This window comes from Solanum stenotomum, chromosome 6 (assembly GCF_019186545.1).
Source record: "Solanum stenotomum isolate F172 chromosome 6, ASM1918654v1, whole genome shotgun sequence".
NCBI lineage: Eukaryota > Viridiplantae > Streptophyta > Magnoliopsida > Solanales > Solanaceae > Solanum > Solanum stenotomum.
Window position 1 is genome coordinate 57,370,133 of NC_064287.1, and position 15,659 is coordinate 57,385,791.

General features: G+C 34.9%; 3 protein-coding genes and 1 non-coding gene across 5 annotated transcripts; 1 reads left to right on the forward strand and 3 right to left on the reverse strand.

The window, feature by feature from the left end:
• Positions 1-3,523: 3,523 nt before the first annotated feature.
• On the reverse strand, positions 3,524-3,597 carry TRNAT-AGU (transfer RNA threonine (anticodon AGU)). The gene has a single exon. It is a non-coding gene; the product is annotated as a tRNA-Thr (tRNA).
• A 615-nt stretch (positions 3,598-4,212) lies between these two features.
• LOC125868053 (protein CONSERVED ONLY IN THE GREEN LINEAGE 160, chloroplastic-like) lies at positions 4,213-9,161 on the reverse strand. Its single transcript, XM_049548652.1, has 9 exons — positions 8,783-9,161; positions 7,602-7,651; positions 7,442-7,517; positions 7,259-7,354; positions 7,043-7,123; positions 6,847-6,938; positions 6,212-6,307; positions 5,431-5,499; positions 4,213-4,480 (listed from the first exon to the last, which is right to left on the reverse strand). Exons 1-9 carry the CDS (start codon positions 9,101-9,103, stop codon positions 4,342-4,344), a joined length of 1,020 nt encoding a protein of 339 aa, XP_049404609.1. The 5' UTR covers positions 9,104-9,161; the 3' UTR covers positions 4,213-4,341.
• Positions 9,162-9,989: 828 nt separating this feature from the next.
• On the forward strand, positions 9,990-13,006 carry LOC125867800 (14-3-3 protein 8). Of its 2 annotated transcripts, none has more exons than XM_049548374.1 (7): positions 9,990-10,231; positions 11,078-11,384; positions 11,499-11,586; positions 11,931-12,040; positions 12,119-12,267; positions 12,649-12,704; positions 12,796-13,006. In XM_049548374.1, the coding sequence occupies exons 1-7, from the start codon at positions 10,159-10,161 to the stop codon at positions 12,796-12,798; spliced, it is 786 nt and encodes a 261-aa protein (XP_049404331.1). In that variant the 5' UTR covers positions 9,990-10,158; the 3' UTR covers positions 12,799-13,006. The 2 variants fall into 2 exon arrangements, with proteins under 2 accessions (XP_049404331.1, XP_049404332.1); XM_049548375.1 differs by having other exon boundaries at positions 12,652-12,704.
• On the reverse strand, positions 12,662-15,052 carry LOC125867801 (uncharacterized). The gene is made up of 3 exons (XM_049548377.1): positions 14,865-15,052; positions 13,749-13,790; positions 12,662-13,674 (listed from the first exon to the last, which is right to left on the reverse strand). Exons 1-3 carry the CDS (start codon positions 14,985-14,987, stop codon positions 13,375-13,377), a joined length of 465 nt encoding a protein of 154 aa, XP_049404334.1. The 5' UTR covers positions 14,988-15,052; the 3' UTR covers positions 12,662-13,374.
• Positions 15,053-15,659: the final 607 nt, after the last annotated feature.

Sequence of the window (15,659 nt, forward strand, 5' to 3'; positions counted from 1 at the left end):
CTAATAAGTAGGAACTAGTGATGTAATGGCACTTTTCTTTGATCTGTACTTGTGCAAAGAAACACTTGATGAAGTTGACAATCATAAGGAACATATCTATGATCAAGAATGGAGAATAGGTGCTTCTCACTGGATGTGAATTGGGGGTGCATTGTATTTCTGCTGAGTTATTTATGGAATCTCTTCTCACTGATAGAGTTAATGTAAAAAAATATAACCCTCTTTGTTTTTGTTGGTCTAGTCTAGCCGTCTAGGAGTTGACGCATAAATTTTCTGATATGAGTTAGTTATCAGGTTAACTTATTTGAAGATATATATAAGGTAACATATGTTGCAATAACATATACTCCATTATTAATTGATGGCAAAGTTTCCTTATACAAGAAGTATTCCAGAAAGTAGAGAGTTTTTGAAAACAAATGTGGTTCTCCACAAAGTACACCCGATCTTCTATGCAGACTGCAATATACTAGAAATAGCGGCTATTCCTCTTCAAAATCAGACTTTACACCATCAAAAGCTATCTAACTCCTCTCCATCCATCGAATCCACGTAAGTACTAGTGTGGCAAATGCCCATGCTCTATGCCTTCACTCGTGCAACACCATCTTTGTTGTTTGACTTCGACTTGCCAATCTCAAAGCTGCTGAACAAAATCTTCCTTGGGTAGCTGGGTGTTACTGTTACATGTGTCTGGAATCAGCTTCTGAGTGCTTATACAAGTTCAGGCAGTAGGTCTTATTCTACATCTGTTAGTTATGTAAGTAAACTGTTTAGATGACAACCTTTTGGACCAAGTATGTAAAATTCTTATCTTATTAGCCAATAATGAAATAAAGTGATCCATGAACCAAATTATTACTTGAGTTTCTTTTCATTCTGAGGCTTAGAAGATTGGATGCTTTTATGGTTTCATGAGGGCTTTGACCAACCGTTGGCTACTCTTGAAATTATCTTTTCTTTTTGGCAATTGGCATAGTATTATGGTTTTCTGTTAAGGATTTTTTCATTCCCATAACTCTTAACTACTTACTAGCTACATAATGCATCCTCCAAACAATCCCCCTGGTGTTTAACTGGGATAGTAAGTTTGAACAAAGTTGTATTTTTCCTAGAAGTACTTTATACTTCAATTGAACTAAATTTAATTTGTTCTATTCAATTCATGTTGAAGAATGCATTTTTGTTGCTCTCTCTTAAAATTGCCCTAGGAATTTTTTTGAGTAATAGTGTTGTTGAAACATTTGGTGTTCACATCTCTTGAACAGATTGAATTTAAAATGAAAATATTCACTTACTGATGTATTTGGAACATAATGGTTATGGTCTTGAGACAATCTATTTACATTCCTGATGAATTGTTGATTTAGTGACTGCAAGAAAATCTTATGATGCCACTGGAGATCTACGATTGGTCTATATCCTTAGAATAACACTTAGTTTAAGCTTCACAGGATGGCTAATAAGAGCAGTAAAGATGCAATGCTTGTGTTAATGTGTAGAATTTTTTGTTGCATTAAACAAATATACTTAGGGCCCGTTTGGCCATGCGATATGGAATCATGATATGGTATCATGATATGGAATCATGAGATGAAATTGAAGTTTTGTTTGGACATGCGATAGAGAATTTTTGTGTTGTATATTTTCTCATAAACATAAGAATCTCATAAGTTGTAAAACTATTAAAATATCCCCAATTGTTTATTCAATCTTATCAAATAAACAAAAATTCATAAAATCGCGTAATAAATTATTACAAAGTTATTTGTTCTCCACTTAAGTAATTGTTTCATCTAATTTTAATTTAATAAAAAAAAATTGAACATAAATTGTAGTGTACTAGTTTTAAATATAATTCTCCCACATAGTTCGAACAATTTCCTCACGTTGAGCTTGCATTTCTCGATCATGTGACCGAGCAGACGAACCAACATTGTTACTTTGAGCCATTTGTTGGTCAATATCATCCGCAACTATATTGATCAACCTAACTTTCATATCAATTTATTAGAGTAAATGAAGAGAAGATCTTTCACTCCATGTTCAAATAGATATAACTATAGTTGTAATAAATACAAAAACGATTGTATGGAGTATGAGTTACAAATAGGAATGGAGTATGATATACATCTGCTTGATCAAGGCAATCAGCAAACAAGTGGAAGAAGGACTAGGACAGCTCGAATGCAAGTGAATACTAACCACATTCGTTACAATATTCAAGTGCCACAATCCATTCTTGATGACACCTATACTGATGAAATATTTGAAGACTAAGAAGAAGAAGAGGTGGCGGAGGAAGAAGATATTAATGAGTTTGTGGATCAAGACATGTTTGAGTATTTCGAAAGAAGTACATGTTATGTTCCTTGTGTTATGGACATAGACGCCAACGAAGATGGTGATGATGTTGAGGAACAAGAAGCATGTGCTATCTGCTTGCTTGAATATAAAGATGAAGATAATATTGGCACACTTCAATGTGGCCATGAATTTCATGCTGAATGCATAAACAAATGGTTGCAGAGGAAAAAATCATGTCCTTTTTGTAGAGCTTCAGTTTTGCCCACAAACACATGACTGTCTACATTATTCTGTAATGATTCATATTGCAATCACAATTCACTTTTTTAGTCTTTTACCTGATTCTTTATTCTAGTTTTTGGCCTGCTTAAATTGCTTTCCAGTCATAGATGCATAATTATGAGTGACAAGTAATCCGTNCGATATGGAATTTTTGTGTTTGTATATTTTCTCATAAACATAAGAATCTCATAAGTTGTAAAACTATTAAAATATCCCCAATTATTTATTCAATCTTATCAAATAAACAAAAAATTATAAAATCACATAATAAATTATTACAAAGCTATTTGTTCTCCACTTAAGTAATTGTTTCATCTAACTTTAATTTAATAAAAAAATTTGAACATAAATTGTAGTGTACTAGTCTTTAATATAATCCTCCCTAAATTGTAGTGTACTAGTCTTTAATATAATCCTCCCACATAGTACAAACAATTTCCTCACGTTGAACTTGCATTTCTCGATCATGTGACCGTGAAGACGAACCAACATTGTTACTTTGAGCCATTTGTTGGTCAATATAATCCGCAACTATATTGATCAACCTAACTTTCATATCAATTTATTAGAGTAAATGAAGAGAAGATCTTTCACTCCATGTTCAAATAGATATAATTATAGTTGTAATAAATACAAAACGATTGTATGGAGTATGAGTTACAAATAGGAATGGAGTATGATATACATCTGCTTGATCAAGGCAATCAACAAACAAGTGGAAGAAGGACTAGGACAGCTCGAATGCAAGTGAATACTAACTACATTCATTACAATATTCAAGTGCCACAATCCATTCTTGATGACACCTATAGCGATGATATTGAAGAAGAAGAAGAGGAAGATATATATCTAAGTTCTAATATGAAAAGCCAAAACTATTACCAATATGAGAAGCAAAATTGCAATAAAAAAATGGAGCCTCTGCTAGATTGTTTGCTCTCGTTGAGAGTCGAACTCAAGACCTCCCGCTTACTAAACGGGTGCTCTAACCAACTGAGCTACGAGAGCTTGACGTTTGAAGTATGCAGATACATATATTGACTGTTGTGACAAGTTTCTCATTGTCCAACTTTAATTGTAGGTGGAAGAATAATGGAAAAATATAATTTACATAAAACATTTTCTCTCACCGGTATCTGGTATGGGCATTAGAGCCTAGAAGAAATCTTGAACTCGAGATCTCTGAAGGAGTACTACTCCACTAATAATTTTTTAAAAAAATTGGGATGTTTTGCCAGTAAACAATAGTATGTACACACCATTGGCTGGAAAGAAACTACTCACTCCACATCCGACCCTGACCCGAGACCAGACTCTCAATATAGTATTTCAAGTCCGATATCATAGTATTTCCCACATTATTGTTAAATGCTCTTGAGACAATATTTTCTTCTTACTTACCAAACACAAGAAAATACAGAAAACCACTTTTTTTTTATGACCATGGAGTCCAAGCCAACTTTTGCGCACCTCTACTAATCTCACGAGATACCTGCCACCTTGATGAGTTACCAAGTGAGAGTAAACTCAAAATAGGGACAAACAGTATTTTCTGTGCTCCTTGATGAGTTAGTGTCTAAAAAGGATATGAATTCAACATGAAAATTCATTGTTGCTTTAAGCCTTTAACTATACACCTTGTTTTAAAACAAGAAAATGTTGTAGTAAATATGTATACCTTTTAGTAAATAAATATTGAGACACAAAAGATTATCAATCCTACATGGGACTTTGTAACTATACCTATTATAATTATGTTTCTGTCTTCTTCCCTACAATTGCCACTGCCTCCTCAATTGCTTGTGCAAAAGTTGCAATTTTGTAAGTGAAGAACCCCACTAGCATGGGTATCAACTCGAGGTGCATGAGTCCATACTCCGCCGAAAGGATACTGAAAAGATACCAAATTTATACAAGTTGCAATTTGTAAGTAAACCACAACTAAAGCAACTTTATCCAATATAAGAGCATCATCCATAGAAGTCGAAGAACAGAGTTAACAAATGATTCTTAGGTCCATTTAGTCACTTAGCAAATTCAAGCTACTATAGCATGGTTGATAATACCCTTTCTTATGGTGTTTCAACTTTTTACCAGACAAGTCTCAAGTTGAATGAAAGTGATTACTTGGAACTGAGTGAAAAATTCACTTTGATTATTAGTTCCGGTAAGGAGGTGGGAGAGGTTGGTCATAGTGGGCTTGAGAAGGATAGAGGTAGGCCAAAGAAGCATTAGGGTGAGGTAATTAAGCATGACACGGCCGAACGTCAGCTCACCGAAGACATGATCCTTATTAGGAGGGTGGAGGTTGAGTATTAGTATTATTCTTGTATTATCTTATTCTTGGATTTCGTTTATTACCTGTTGTTTCTTTAGTATCAGTTATCTTATTATATTACTGTTATTTCTACTTGCTGCTACTCCCCCTTTCATTGTCTTTTTGAGCTGAGGGTGGGTTTATTGGAAACAACCTCTCTACCTTCTCAGGGTAACACTCCCCAAACCCACTTGTGGGATTTCACTGAATTTGTTATTGTTGAGTATCCTTGGGAGATCTTAAACTAGGAACAAACATTCTAATAATTTTAGTGTCAACAATGCTCCTCAGCTTACTAAGTTTCTATTTTGTTCTTCGTCTTAAGTGGTTAACTTCTAACTTTGGTAAACAAAAAGGTGTAACTAAATCTTGAAAGTAAAAGGTGAATAGGAGAAACTGAAGCTCCTTCTAACCAGCTACAATTTCTTTATCCATGCAAGAACATTATAAGAGAAGTTCCCTTGCGACAATTATTCTATCCGCACATGTTTTAACGAAATACAGTGATAGTGGAAGATCCTTACCCATTCCACCGGTTATAGATCATGACCAAAACAACAGGAACCAGTAGCCTTGGCTGCCCAACCGCTCCCCTGCAAGTAAAGCTTTCTCGTAAGTTAATTAATCAGAGATCAAACTAGTTCCTTATGGCATATGACTACTGTTCCTGTGTCAGTTAGGGATCCAAGAATGATGCATGTCGTAGATTTCTATTTACCTACCCGTTGCTTAATAGCTTAAAATCCTGGAAACAAGAAATTGTCCACATTGAAACAACTACAGTATAGCGGATCATGTACACTTCTAATTTAAACCCTTGCATTGATACGACTGTCAAGGGTTTAGGTCTAAGAAACCAAGATTAACAATGATGAACTGCTATCCTCATTTCCTCAGTCGCAAAATAGTTCGGTTGGCTATATGAATCGTAAACACCCATTTTATTTCATTTGAACATGTTTCATGCCAAATTACCTCTGATATAACATTACTCATTACTGGTCTTGTAATCATTTTATAAATCCTCCTATAGCATAGCACTCTTGTTGCACTCATGTTACAATTTCATTTATAATCTTAATTACCTAAAAAAAAAACCCTGTCTAATGCCACTTCAACTTCACTCGTCTATGTGGGACAAAATTGCACTGTACACAGTTTGTCTTACTTCTACTTGTATTAACTCAAAAAACCCTCATCTCTAGCGTACTTCTCTATAGTGGACAGTAAAAGGTCATCAAATTATTGGAGATAAACATGCACAGAAAGAGCCATCAGCTAAAGATTGCATCACGAAAAACATACTTGATAAGCGCTTTGGGTCCATCTGTCCTAAGAGAATCCACGCTGTTCCCCAACATACGCATGTACATCAATGATCCAAGTAGCCCAGCACCATAACTGGACAAATGGAAAATGTTAACATTTTATTAACACCAAACGTATGCATGTACATGATAGAACCAAGTGACCAAGCATCGTAAATGGTCATAGAAACACACAATATCTTATCAACATCAATTTTAATAGCTTCATGGAATATGCGCAGATCAGCCACCACCTTAATCCAAAAGGCTATTTAATACTTACAACAAGTGGGAAAAAAAAATTCAATAAGCAAAACAGAAATAAAACAGTCACGACTTGATAAAAGATACACAAAGTATACTAGAAGATCATTTGGTCATTTCATTGTATGAAATGGCTATTTGTTCAGTAACAGTATCACCTTTTGAAGAAAAAAAGAAGCAAGTGAAGAGTTACTTCATTCTCAAATATTATTAGCATTAGAAACCACAACGGACCAATATACTAATCAAAGGAAAGCTAGTTTAATGGATAAGGGGTTACGTTAAACTACAACATCACTTGATCAAACAATACGTTCATCAAGAAGAGATTGAAAATAACTAGAACTTCTAGAAAGATAACTAGTTTACCTTGCTGCAATTTCAGGAGAATAGGAGACATAGGCTGAAACTATGCCAACTCCACCAATCCCAAGGGTGAGGAACTGTAATTTGTCCTTCAACTGCAGAGGAAAGAAACACAAGTATTTTAGAAGAGTGAACTTGTACAAAGTCAACAGATCTCAATCAAGAGTATGATTGATGTGGAGAAATACTAAACATGTACCTTAAGATACTGCTCCTCTGACCGAGCAGCCAAAATATTTGGGTCCTCTTGTGAACGTCTTGTTTCTCGGAGTAACACTTCCTGAGGGATGGATAACTCAGTATTATAAGGTGAAGCAGCATACTTTTATATCTCAGGAGGGAGACATTTTGAGCAAAAAAAAAAGAAGTATCAAATTTCAAGAAACGAAATCTTTAGGCAGTTCTAAAAACATACACTGCCTCCAGTTGCAGCCTTTGCAGCCCTATCCCACTTCTCCTGCTCGCGTCGTGTTGGTGCTGGTCTCCATTTTTGAGATGCACTTACACTAGCCTGAAAACTACTTTCAGCTTGAACAATGTCCATAAAAAGGAAATAAATGCCAAATAGCTAAAGCTAAGTGTCTTAAAATTGGCATACATTACTTTCCTTGACTTCAGCGTCTAGCATAGGTTTTGAAGGGGTTATTAGCTTCTTGGTAAGGTCAATATCCATACTGCATCGTCCAAATGCAATCACATTAGAGGAAGAAGGAACTGATATACATCTATTCAAAAGAAAGATAAAAGACGAGTTCCACCTGTCAAGACTCATGACTCTGTTTAAGCTAAGAAATCCAGATGACTCTTCCTGTTAAGATCAAAATGACAGTCACTAACAAATTAAGCAACTATTTTAACAGAAATGGTACTAACAAAATGCCAAATTTTACCCTCTATAGTAGTATAGAACTTCTTCAGACTAACGCACTACACAAACAAATCATAGTTTCGTGCAATTCAATTTTAATAAAGAAAAAGAACTAAAAGAAGGGAAAAATAATCATTCGATGACCAACATTGTTCTGTTCCATGTCGTGGAGAAAGCTAGGAACTATCAAGGAAAGATTCCTCAGAAGACATAACAACTGACTGCAGACAGCACAACAGAGAATCCTTAATGTAGTCCAAATAAAATTCACCTCAACTCCAAACTACTCATACTCAATTGATTGAATTTTCAGTAACCAGTACATTCTATTCGGGCCTATTTCATTCCAATATTAAATGATTCATCCTTCAAGACTAATCAAGGATATAATACAACTACAGGTCATCTAAATTGCACACTTACCTTGAACCAAACAAAGAATTACTCCCGACGAAAACCAGACTTAACTAAGGTGTGTTCGGTATGGAGGAAACCATTTTCTAGGAAATGTTTTCCAATTTTCTCTTGTTCGGTTAGTTAAAATTTTTGGAAAATATTTTATCTAGGAAAACAAGTTCCTTAAAAATGAGAAATATGGCTTCACTAGTTGAAGTAGGGAAAACAAATTCAACAAGTAGCATTCCACATTGATTGTGCCCTTTCCACACTCCAATACACCTCATCTTCACCCCTACACTCCTAACCTGGTACGACCTCCCATAAATCTATCTAGCTTATATACAAAAATGATCTTAGGACAATATTTACTGTTTACGTGCTAAACACAAGAAAATAAGTATAAAAACTCACTTATTTTCCTACAAAATATTTACCATAGAAAACATTTTCCTTCCTATGGAACACACCCTAAGTATATGCAACAACTAAGTAAAGACAGCTCAATTGCCTTAAAAAAACTTGAAAAAAACTCAATAAGCTCCTTGCTCCTAAAACCTAGCCATAACATTTCATATTATAAGAACACAATGGTATATGACAAAATTCAAGAAACTACTTAACATTGAAACAAGAACAGCAAAAAAGACCAATATTAGTACATAAAGATTGTACCTTTGCAGGAGAGACAGGATCCTTTTCTTGAGGGTCCTGAACATACTTCTTCATACGACCCATAAATTCTTTATTCCAAATAAAATCATCAGAGGTAAGAGGATCTTTATTCTGACCCCAATACTTCCTTAGCTTAGTTGTAGTTGGTGGCCCTCCATATTCACCTGGTGCATCTCCAGTAGACCATTTCATAGGCTTTTTTTTGGGAAGAATCACTTTGGTTGGTAGATTTTGTGTTGGAGATGAATTGCTTGCAGATTCTTGAGATTTTGGTGTGGCTGTAGAAGTCACTGAGAGGTAGTAGCAATTTAGAACAGCCATTTCTTTGGGTTTTTTGAGGATGGCAAAAATATGTATGTTAAATGATCAAAATGTGTGTGTTCTTGGTTTAGAAAAAAATGAGTGGAAGGGGAAAATCTACTTACATGGACCATTTAAGAACAACAATTCACACAGTGAGTTTCCACCTATCAAAATATTACAAAAAAAATATCTATTTTAAAATGAAAAATTATTTTTAGTCATGTAAAAAATTATTTTAGGTCTTGTCTAGCTATATGAAACATATTTCCAAAAGTCACCAGAAAAATTACTTATTGACTGAAGTGAGAAAGATTTTGTGGAAATTTATCCTTAGTCCTTTAAGTAAATAATTTCATTTCCAATTAATCTAATTTTTCAAAGAGATCATAAGTTCACGTGCCTCAATTTTTATATGACAATAGACAACATATGAATGTCATCTTATAAGTAAGGTCCGTAGAGGGTGTTGTGTACATAACCTTATTCTTATGTTGTGAAAGTAAAGAAACTATTTTCGATTAACCAGTAAATCATACTTTCTCTGTCTAGCAATACTTGTCCACTATTGACTTTGCACACTTCCTAAGAAATTATAAATAGAAGGGTAATTTTACTATAATGCTCTTTGAATATAATAAATACAATATTTTGAAAAATATAATAGGAAAATGATTATTATTAATAATAAGGATAAACTAGAAACTACTCCTAAGTGTAAAATTATTCATTAATTTTATAAAATGGACAAGTATTATTGAACATTCCAAAATACTATAGTCAACAAATATTGTTGAACAGAGGGAGGGTAAAAAAACAAGTAACCAAAGCAAATATGAATGACTATAAAAGAAATGGGATTAAATTATAGAAAATAAAAAGTTAAAGATAGGAAAAGCACATTTACTCTATCTACAAGCCCCTCTTTTGATATTTTCACTCTTGTTGTCTGACTGCTGAAAAATCATTTTCGAGTAAAAAGAACAATTTGTAGGTGCACAACAAAAAGGGTGAAAAAAAGAAGAAGAAGAAGATAAATATCTCCATTTTTTTCAACTCAGAGAGAAGATCGGAAAATGGCTTCATCCAAAGAACGTGAAAACTTGGTGTACATCGCCAGGCTTGCTGAGCAAGCTGAACGCTACGATGGTTAGGGTTTTGTTCTTCCTCATGTAAATCAAATAGATGATTTTTTAAATTTACTACTATATGAATAGATCTAAGTTTAATGTATATGTTTTTTTAGTCTACTTGCATAACTAGAGTAATTTTGGCAAAAGAATTGATAATCAATAATCAAACTTCAGTGCTTCGAAATTTTAAGTTTTAGTTAGTTGCTAAGGTGCCTTGGGTTACTTCGAGCAGAAATGAGTTTGTCGTACAATAGATCCTTGTAGTCTGGTCCTTCCTTGGACCGTGCACATAGTGGGAGCTTAGTGCACTAAACTGCTACTGTTGGAGACTTGGGAGTATAGGAAGAATCATGATAGTTCTTCACCCGAAAAGTTTAATTTTTTTTCTGTATGGAAACCTTTATCAAATTCAGAAATTCATTTTTGGTTCTCCTTAGAGGTCACTGAGGACGCGATCCTTGATAGGAATGTGTGGAGGTTGATAATTAGGGTAGAAGGTTAGAAGGAAATCGGGCGTATTGCTTTTCCATTTCCGGAGTATTAGATTTATTCTTGTTTTTTTGTGTTCTTAGATTTTTGTTACTACTTGTTGTTTCTTTAGGATCGATTCTTGTACTATCTAGCTGGTGTTTCTGCTTGTTGCTACTGCTTTCTTTGAGCCGAGGGTCTATTGGAAACAACCTTTCTACCTTCTTAAGATAGGGGTAAGGTTTACGTACATTCTACCCTCCCCTTCCCCCGACTCCACTTGTGGGATTACATTGGGTTTGTTGTTGTTGTTCTTTCTCTTGGGTGTTCAGAACAGATTCCTTGTTGATTAGCTTTGCTTAAGTTTTTCCCTTACTCTTTTCGTATGTTACAGAGATGGTCGATGCAATGAAGAATGTTGCAAATCTGGATGTTGAACTGACAGTGGAGGAGAGGAATTTGTTATCTGTTGGTTATAAGAATGTGGTTGGATCTAGGAGAGCATCATGGAGGATCTTGTCTTCCATCGAGCAGAAGGAAGAAGGTAGAGGAAATGAGCAGAATGTGAAGCGGATCCAGAATTACCGCCAAAAAGTAGAGGCAGAGCTCACCGACATTTGCAATAATATCATGACCGTGATTGATGAGCATCTGATTCCATCATGTACTGCTGGTGAATCAACTGTGTTTTACTACAAAATGTGAGGCTTGGTATACTGTTTGTTTTGAGTCGAAAACATTGAGTTTGTTTTTCTGGAAGTTAAGAACTTCATCGGTTGTTCATTTTTGTCAGTTTGCTTTATCTTTGGGTGCAGGAAAGGGGATTATTATCGGTATCTTGCAGAGTTCAAAACAGGTGATGACAAGAAAGAGGTTTCTGATCTGTCTTTAAAAGCATATCAGGTATGCAATTGCTATAAACCTGTAAGAAGACAATAATCATCTCTTTTTCTCCTAAACAAGAAGACACTGATACATATTGTCAGTCGTATATGATCCTTCATTTTTGTTCGATTGTTTCTAAAGTGAGCGCTAGCATATGTTCTGCTAGCCTTTACATTGCTGTTGGAAGTAAAGGCTTTTGGCATTTTCAAGATTTTAACTTCATAACATTTTAAATATTATGTAGAGCCTCTTTACTTGTCCCTTTCTCCCGTTCCCCTCTCTTTCACTTGTATTTGTTTCTTTACATGCATATCTATTTCTATCTACTTCCACTTACTGGTCATTCTAAACTTTGTGTACAGACAGCTACAACTACTGCAGAAGCTGAATTACCAATCACCCATCCCATTCGGTTGGGTTTGGCTTTAAATTTCTCTGTTTTCTACTATGAGATAATGAACTCACCTGAAAGGTTTGTGCGGTTTTGTGTTTATCGTAGTTTATCCACACACGTTCTTCATCTCAGTTGATTATAATCTGTTTTCTTCAGGGCTTGCCAATTGGCTAAGCAGGTTTTTGATGAAGCAATATCTGAGCTGGATAGCCTCAATGAGGACAACTACAAAGATGGCACCTTAATTCTGCAGCTTCTGAGGGACAATCTCACCTTGTGGACGTCTGACATTCCAGAGGATGGAGGTATGTGCCAGTTTTGATCTCAAGGTTGCTTTGGTGCTTACATAATTCTCGTAGCTGGTTCATTAACTTTCTACCTGCTCTTTTCTCCTCGTAATTGGATGGAATAATTCTGACGGCTGCTCCTACTTGCATTTGGGGCCTTAATTGACACTTCTAGTTTCACACGCACTTCATTTGAATGCGCATTTGCAGTTAGGAAGTGTTTCCTTTAGAAAGGTTTGTGAACAAAATGCAGCAGATATAGTTTTGAGTTGACAAGGCTATAACAAAGATATAGTTTGAATGTAATATTGTTCTATGTCACTATTAAGAGAAAACTTCAACTTTCTGATTTACATATTATTCATGTTAAAATCTCTTCTCTTTTTTCTGTCTGAATAGAAGAGGCTCTAAAGGGAGATGCTGCAAACAAAGTGGGCGCAGGCGAGGATGCAGAGGTGGGTTCTTCATTCATCTTTGTCTCTATTTTGGTATTAATAAAGTTTCCCTACTCATTCGAAACCACGTCTTTTTGGTATGCTTTTGCAGTGATGACCCAAACGAGTAAAATGTACCATGTGTATTTGATTAAAGGAGGCTGGTGAAACATCTGGTGGATTGTTTGTCAAGTGCTAATAGATCATTGTAAGGCACCAACAAATGAATAGATACTTGTTTATTGGATATGTGTCTTGCTGGAGATTGTTTTCACATTAATTGATGAATGCATATCATTTGATTTGCATCCCCATTGTTATTTCCTTCGCGTATAGCTAGTTTTTCAGTCTACAAATGATTGGTTTGCTTGCTCTATAGGTAGTTTTATTTGTCAGATGACTACACAGCTAAAGAAAAGAACATGAATGCAATCAAATCGTAATTTTAAACATTACTATGAAATAATCAACGAAAAGGTTCACTTCAGGCTCGAGATCAATATTTTTTGTGCATAGATTGTACCACAATTTGGATCAATCATGACAGATTATCAATCAAACTATGCATCAAAACAAGCTAGTCAAGATCAGTTATTACTATTTTGTTCTATTTGGACTTATTTCATTTTCAATACTGGTAATCCTATGCCAAGAAGAAAGCCAGATACATATTTTTCATAATTTTGTTTTTTCATTCCAAGTAACAAGACTTTACTGATCGAACCTTTGGTTTCTTCGTTGGTGGTGGGATATTCAGCATTGAAGAAGCTGACGCATTAGTCTTTGTCTGGCAGTGATCTGAGCCATTGACTCCATTAGAGAAACAAATGGTTTGCAGAGAGGTGACACAACACTCTTGCCAATTGAGATGAGTGAGGTCTTTGATTGCTTCATCGAGAGTAACGAACGCTTCTGATGAGATCTCCTCTTGCAATGTGGAGCGTTGCAGGTCCATTAACTCTATCGTGTTCACAGCGTCCGCCAGGACTTTCTGTATATTTTAGCAGATTGAAGAAATCAATATTTGATCAACAAGATTGAAAAATTGCGAAGTATGAATTTGACCTTTTGACGCTTGCTTTTCTTGAACCCGTGAATGCTGATGATCTGCAAAAAATCATTGACACATAAAGGATTATTCTCACTGCACGTAACACAGATTGAATTCCTATTCTGTTACGAACTCATCTGTTGAACCTGATTTGGTAAAAAAGGAGCTACGCGTATCACGAAATTGACAATTCAAACATCAAAATGATTACAAATAATAAGAATCTCTAATTTCACTCAGTTGAATCATTAATCTCCGTTTTCATACTGGAAAAACAACTAGGAGAAACACATCCGAATAAGCAATACGGATCACCAACGCGATACTGAATACTGGGGAGTAATCTCTACATATTCAAAGATTCAGAGAGAATGAGAGGTAACTCATTAAGATAAGCAATAGTGAAATCGAGCTGCTTGTTACTGTCACTGAAATTGAGGTAGATATAAGTTGCAACTTCAAATCATATAGCTACTCTGAAACAGAGATTGAATTCCAATTCTGTTCCGAACTCATCTCTCAGGAAATTGACGATACAAACATCAAAATGAACATAAATAATAAGAATCTCTAATTTCACAGTCACATCATTAATCTCCTATTTCATACCAGAAAAAATACTTCCGAGTAAGAAATATGGATAATCACGGAAGTAATACTGAAATACATCAAAACTAGCAGATCTCCAGCGACTCATAGAGAAGGAGAGATACCTCACTGAGATTAGCAATAGTGAAATCGAATTGCGTGTTGCATTACATAGAAAAAGGATTATACTCACGGCATATAAGACAGAAATTTTACTCCGATTCTGTTCCGAACACATCTCTTGAACTTGATTTGGTAAAAATCAAGCTAAGCATACAATTCAAACATCAAAATTATTACAAATAATAAGAATCTCTAATTTCAAACGGTCAATCTCCGATTTCATACTAAAAAATACCTCCAAGTAAGAAAAAATATGGATTAACACCAAAACAGTACTGAAATACGTCAAAAACAAGCAGATCTCCATGGTTATTATCAACAATTTTCGATTAGTCAAGCAACTGAAACCACACTAAACAAATTACAGTAGATAAATATCTACATGTAGAGTTCGCAGATTCAGAGAGAAGCACAGATACCTCATTGAGATTAGGGATAGTGAGATCGAATTGCTTGTTGCTGTCAATAAAATCGACGTACTTCTCTAAGGTCATCTTCTGTGATTTCTTTTTCATTCTGAATCTACTTTCCACCATTTGCATCTTCTCTCTCTGTTTCTCCTAGTAATATCGACTGTGTTTTTCTGTGGCGTGAATTTTGAAATATTGAGCTCGTCGGGGATATTTATAGTGACTGGGAACGTTAAACACGGTAAAAGTATTTTGGTATCCAATTTCCCGCCATTGTAGTGGAAGCAAAAACACGTTAAAATTCAATGAAAATTACGCAAAAAAACTCAATTAAGAAATATATTACACTCCAACCTAGAAAAAAAAATATTTACAAAATACTCAACATGTAAGTACGTTATATAACTTCTGGATTATAATCCTTGGATTAATTTATCTCACAGGAAGGTGGGATAAAATAATTCAAGTTTAATGAGATAATATGAAATATCTTATAATTAAGGTTGGGATAAACTTTATATTATATTTTATTGATCTCCGATTCTCTTGCTGCTGCGGGATTTATGCAATCATGGTTTGGTCATCAAAAACTCTCAAAAACCCATCAAAGTACGAGAGCAAAGATCTTTTAAAAACCGAGTTCCTACATAAACACATGGATAAGCTCACTGATGGATAACCCATCAATGTGGGATCCAAATTCCCAAATTCGAGATTTTCTTTGAGAGATATCGCAAAGAATTTGGAATGGAATAATATATGCTTCTATTTAAAAGCAGTTGACAACACTTCAATTTTCTAAAA

Bases quoted from the DNA above. Each gene is read 5' to 3' on its own strand.
- LOC125867800 (XM_049548374.1), top strand. From the start codon at position 10,159: ATGGCTTCATCCAAAGAACGTGAAAACTTGGTGTACATCGCCAGGCTT. The intron at 12,041-12,118 runs GTTTGTGCGGTT...TGTTTTCTTCAG, and splicing joins ATAATGAACTCACCTGAAAG to GGCTTGCCAATTGGCTAAGC. The intron at 12,268-12,648 runs GTATGTGCCAGT...CTGTCTGAATAG, and splicing joins TGACATTCCAGAGGATGGAG to AAGAGGCTCTAAAGGGAGAT.
- LOC125868053 (XM_049548652.1), bottom strand. From the start codon at position 9,103: ATGGCTGTTCTAAATTGCTACTACCTCTCAGTGACTTCTACAGCCACA. The intron at 7,355-7,441 runs GTATGCCAATTT...AGTAGTTTTCAG, and splicing joins CTGAAGTCAAGGAAAGTAAT to GCTAGTGTAAGTGCATCTCA. The intron at 6,939-7,042 runs GTACATGTTTAG...TTTCCTCTGCAG, and splicing joins CAGAGGAGCAGTATCTTAAG to TTGAAGGACAAATTACAGTT.
- LOC125867801 (XM_049548377.1), bottom strand. From the start codon at position 14,987: ATGCAAATGGTGGAAAGTAGATTCAGAATGAAAAAGAAATCACAGAAG. The intron at 13,791-14,864 runs GTATCTGTGCTT...GATTTTTTGCAG, and splicing joins CTATCCCTAATCTCAATGAG to ATCATCAGCATTCACGGGTT. The intron at 13,675-13,748 runs GTCAAATTCATA...TAAAATATACAG, and splicing joins AGAAAAGCAAGCGTCAAAAG to AAAGTCCTGGCGGACGCTGT.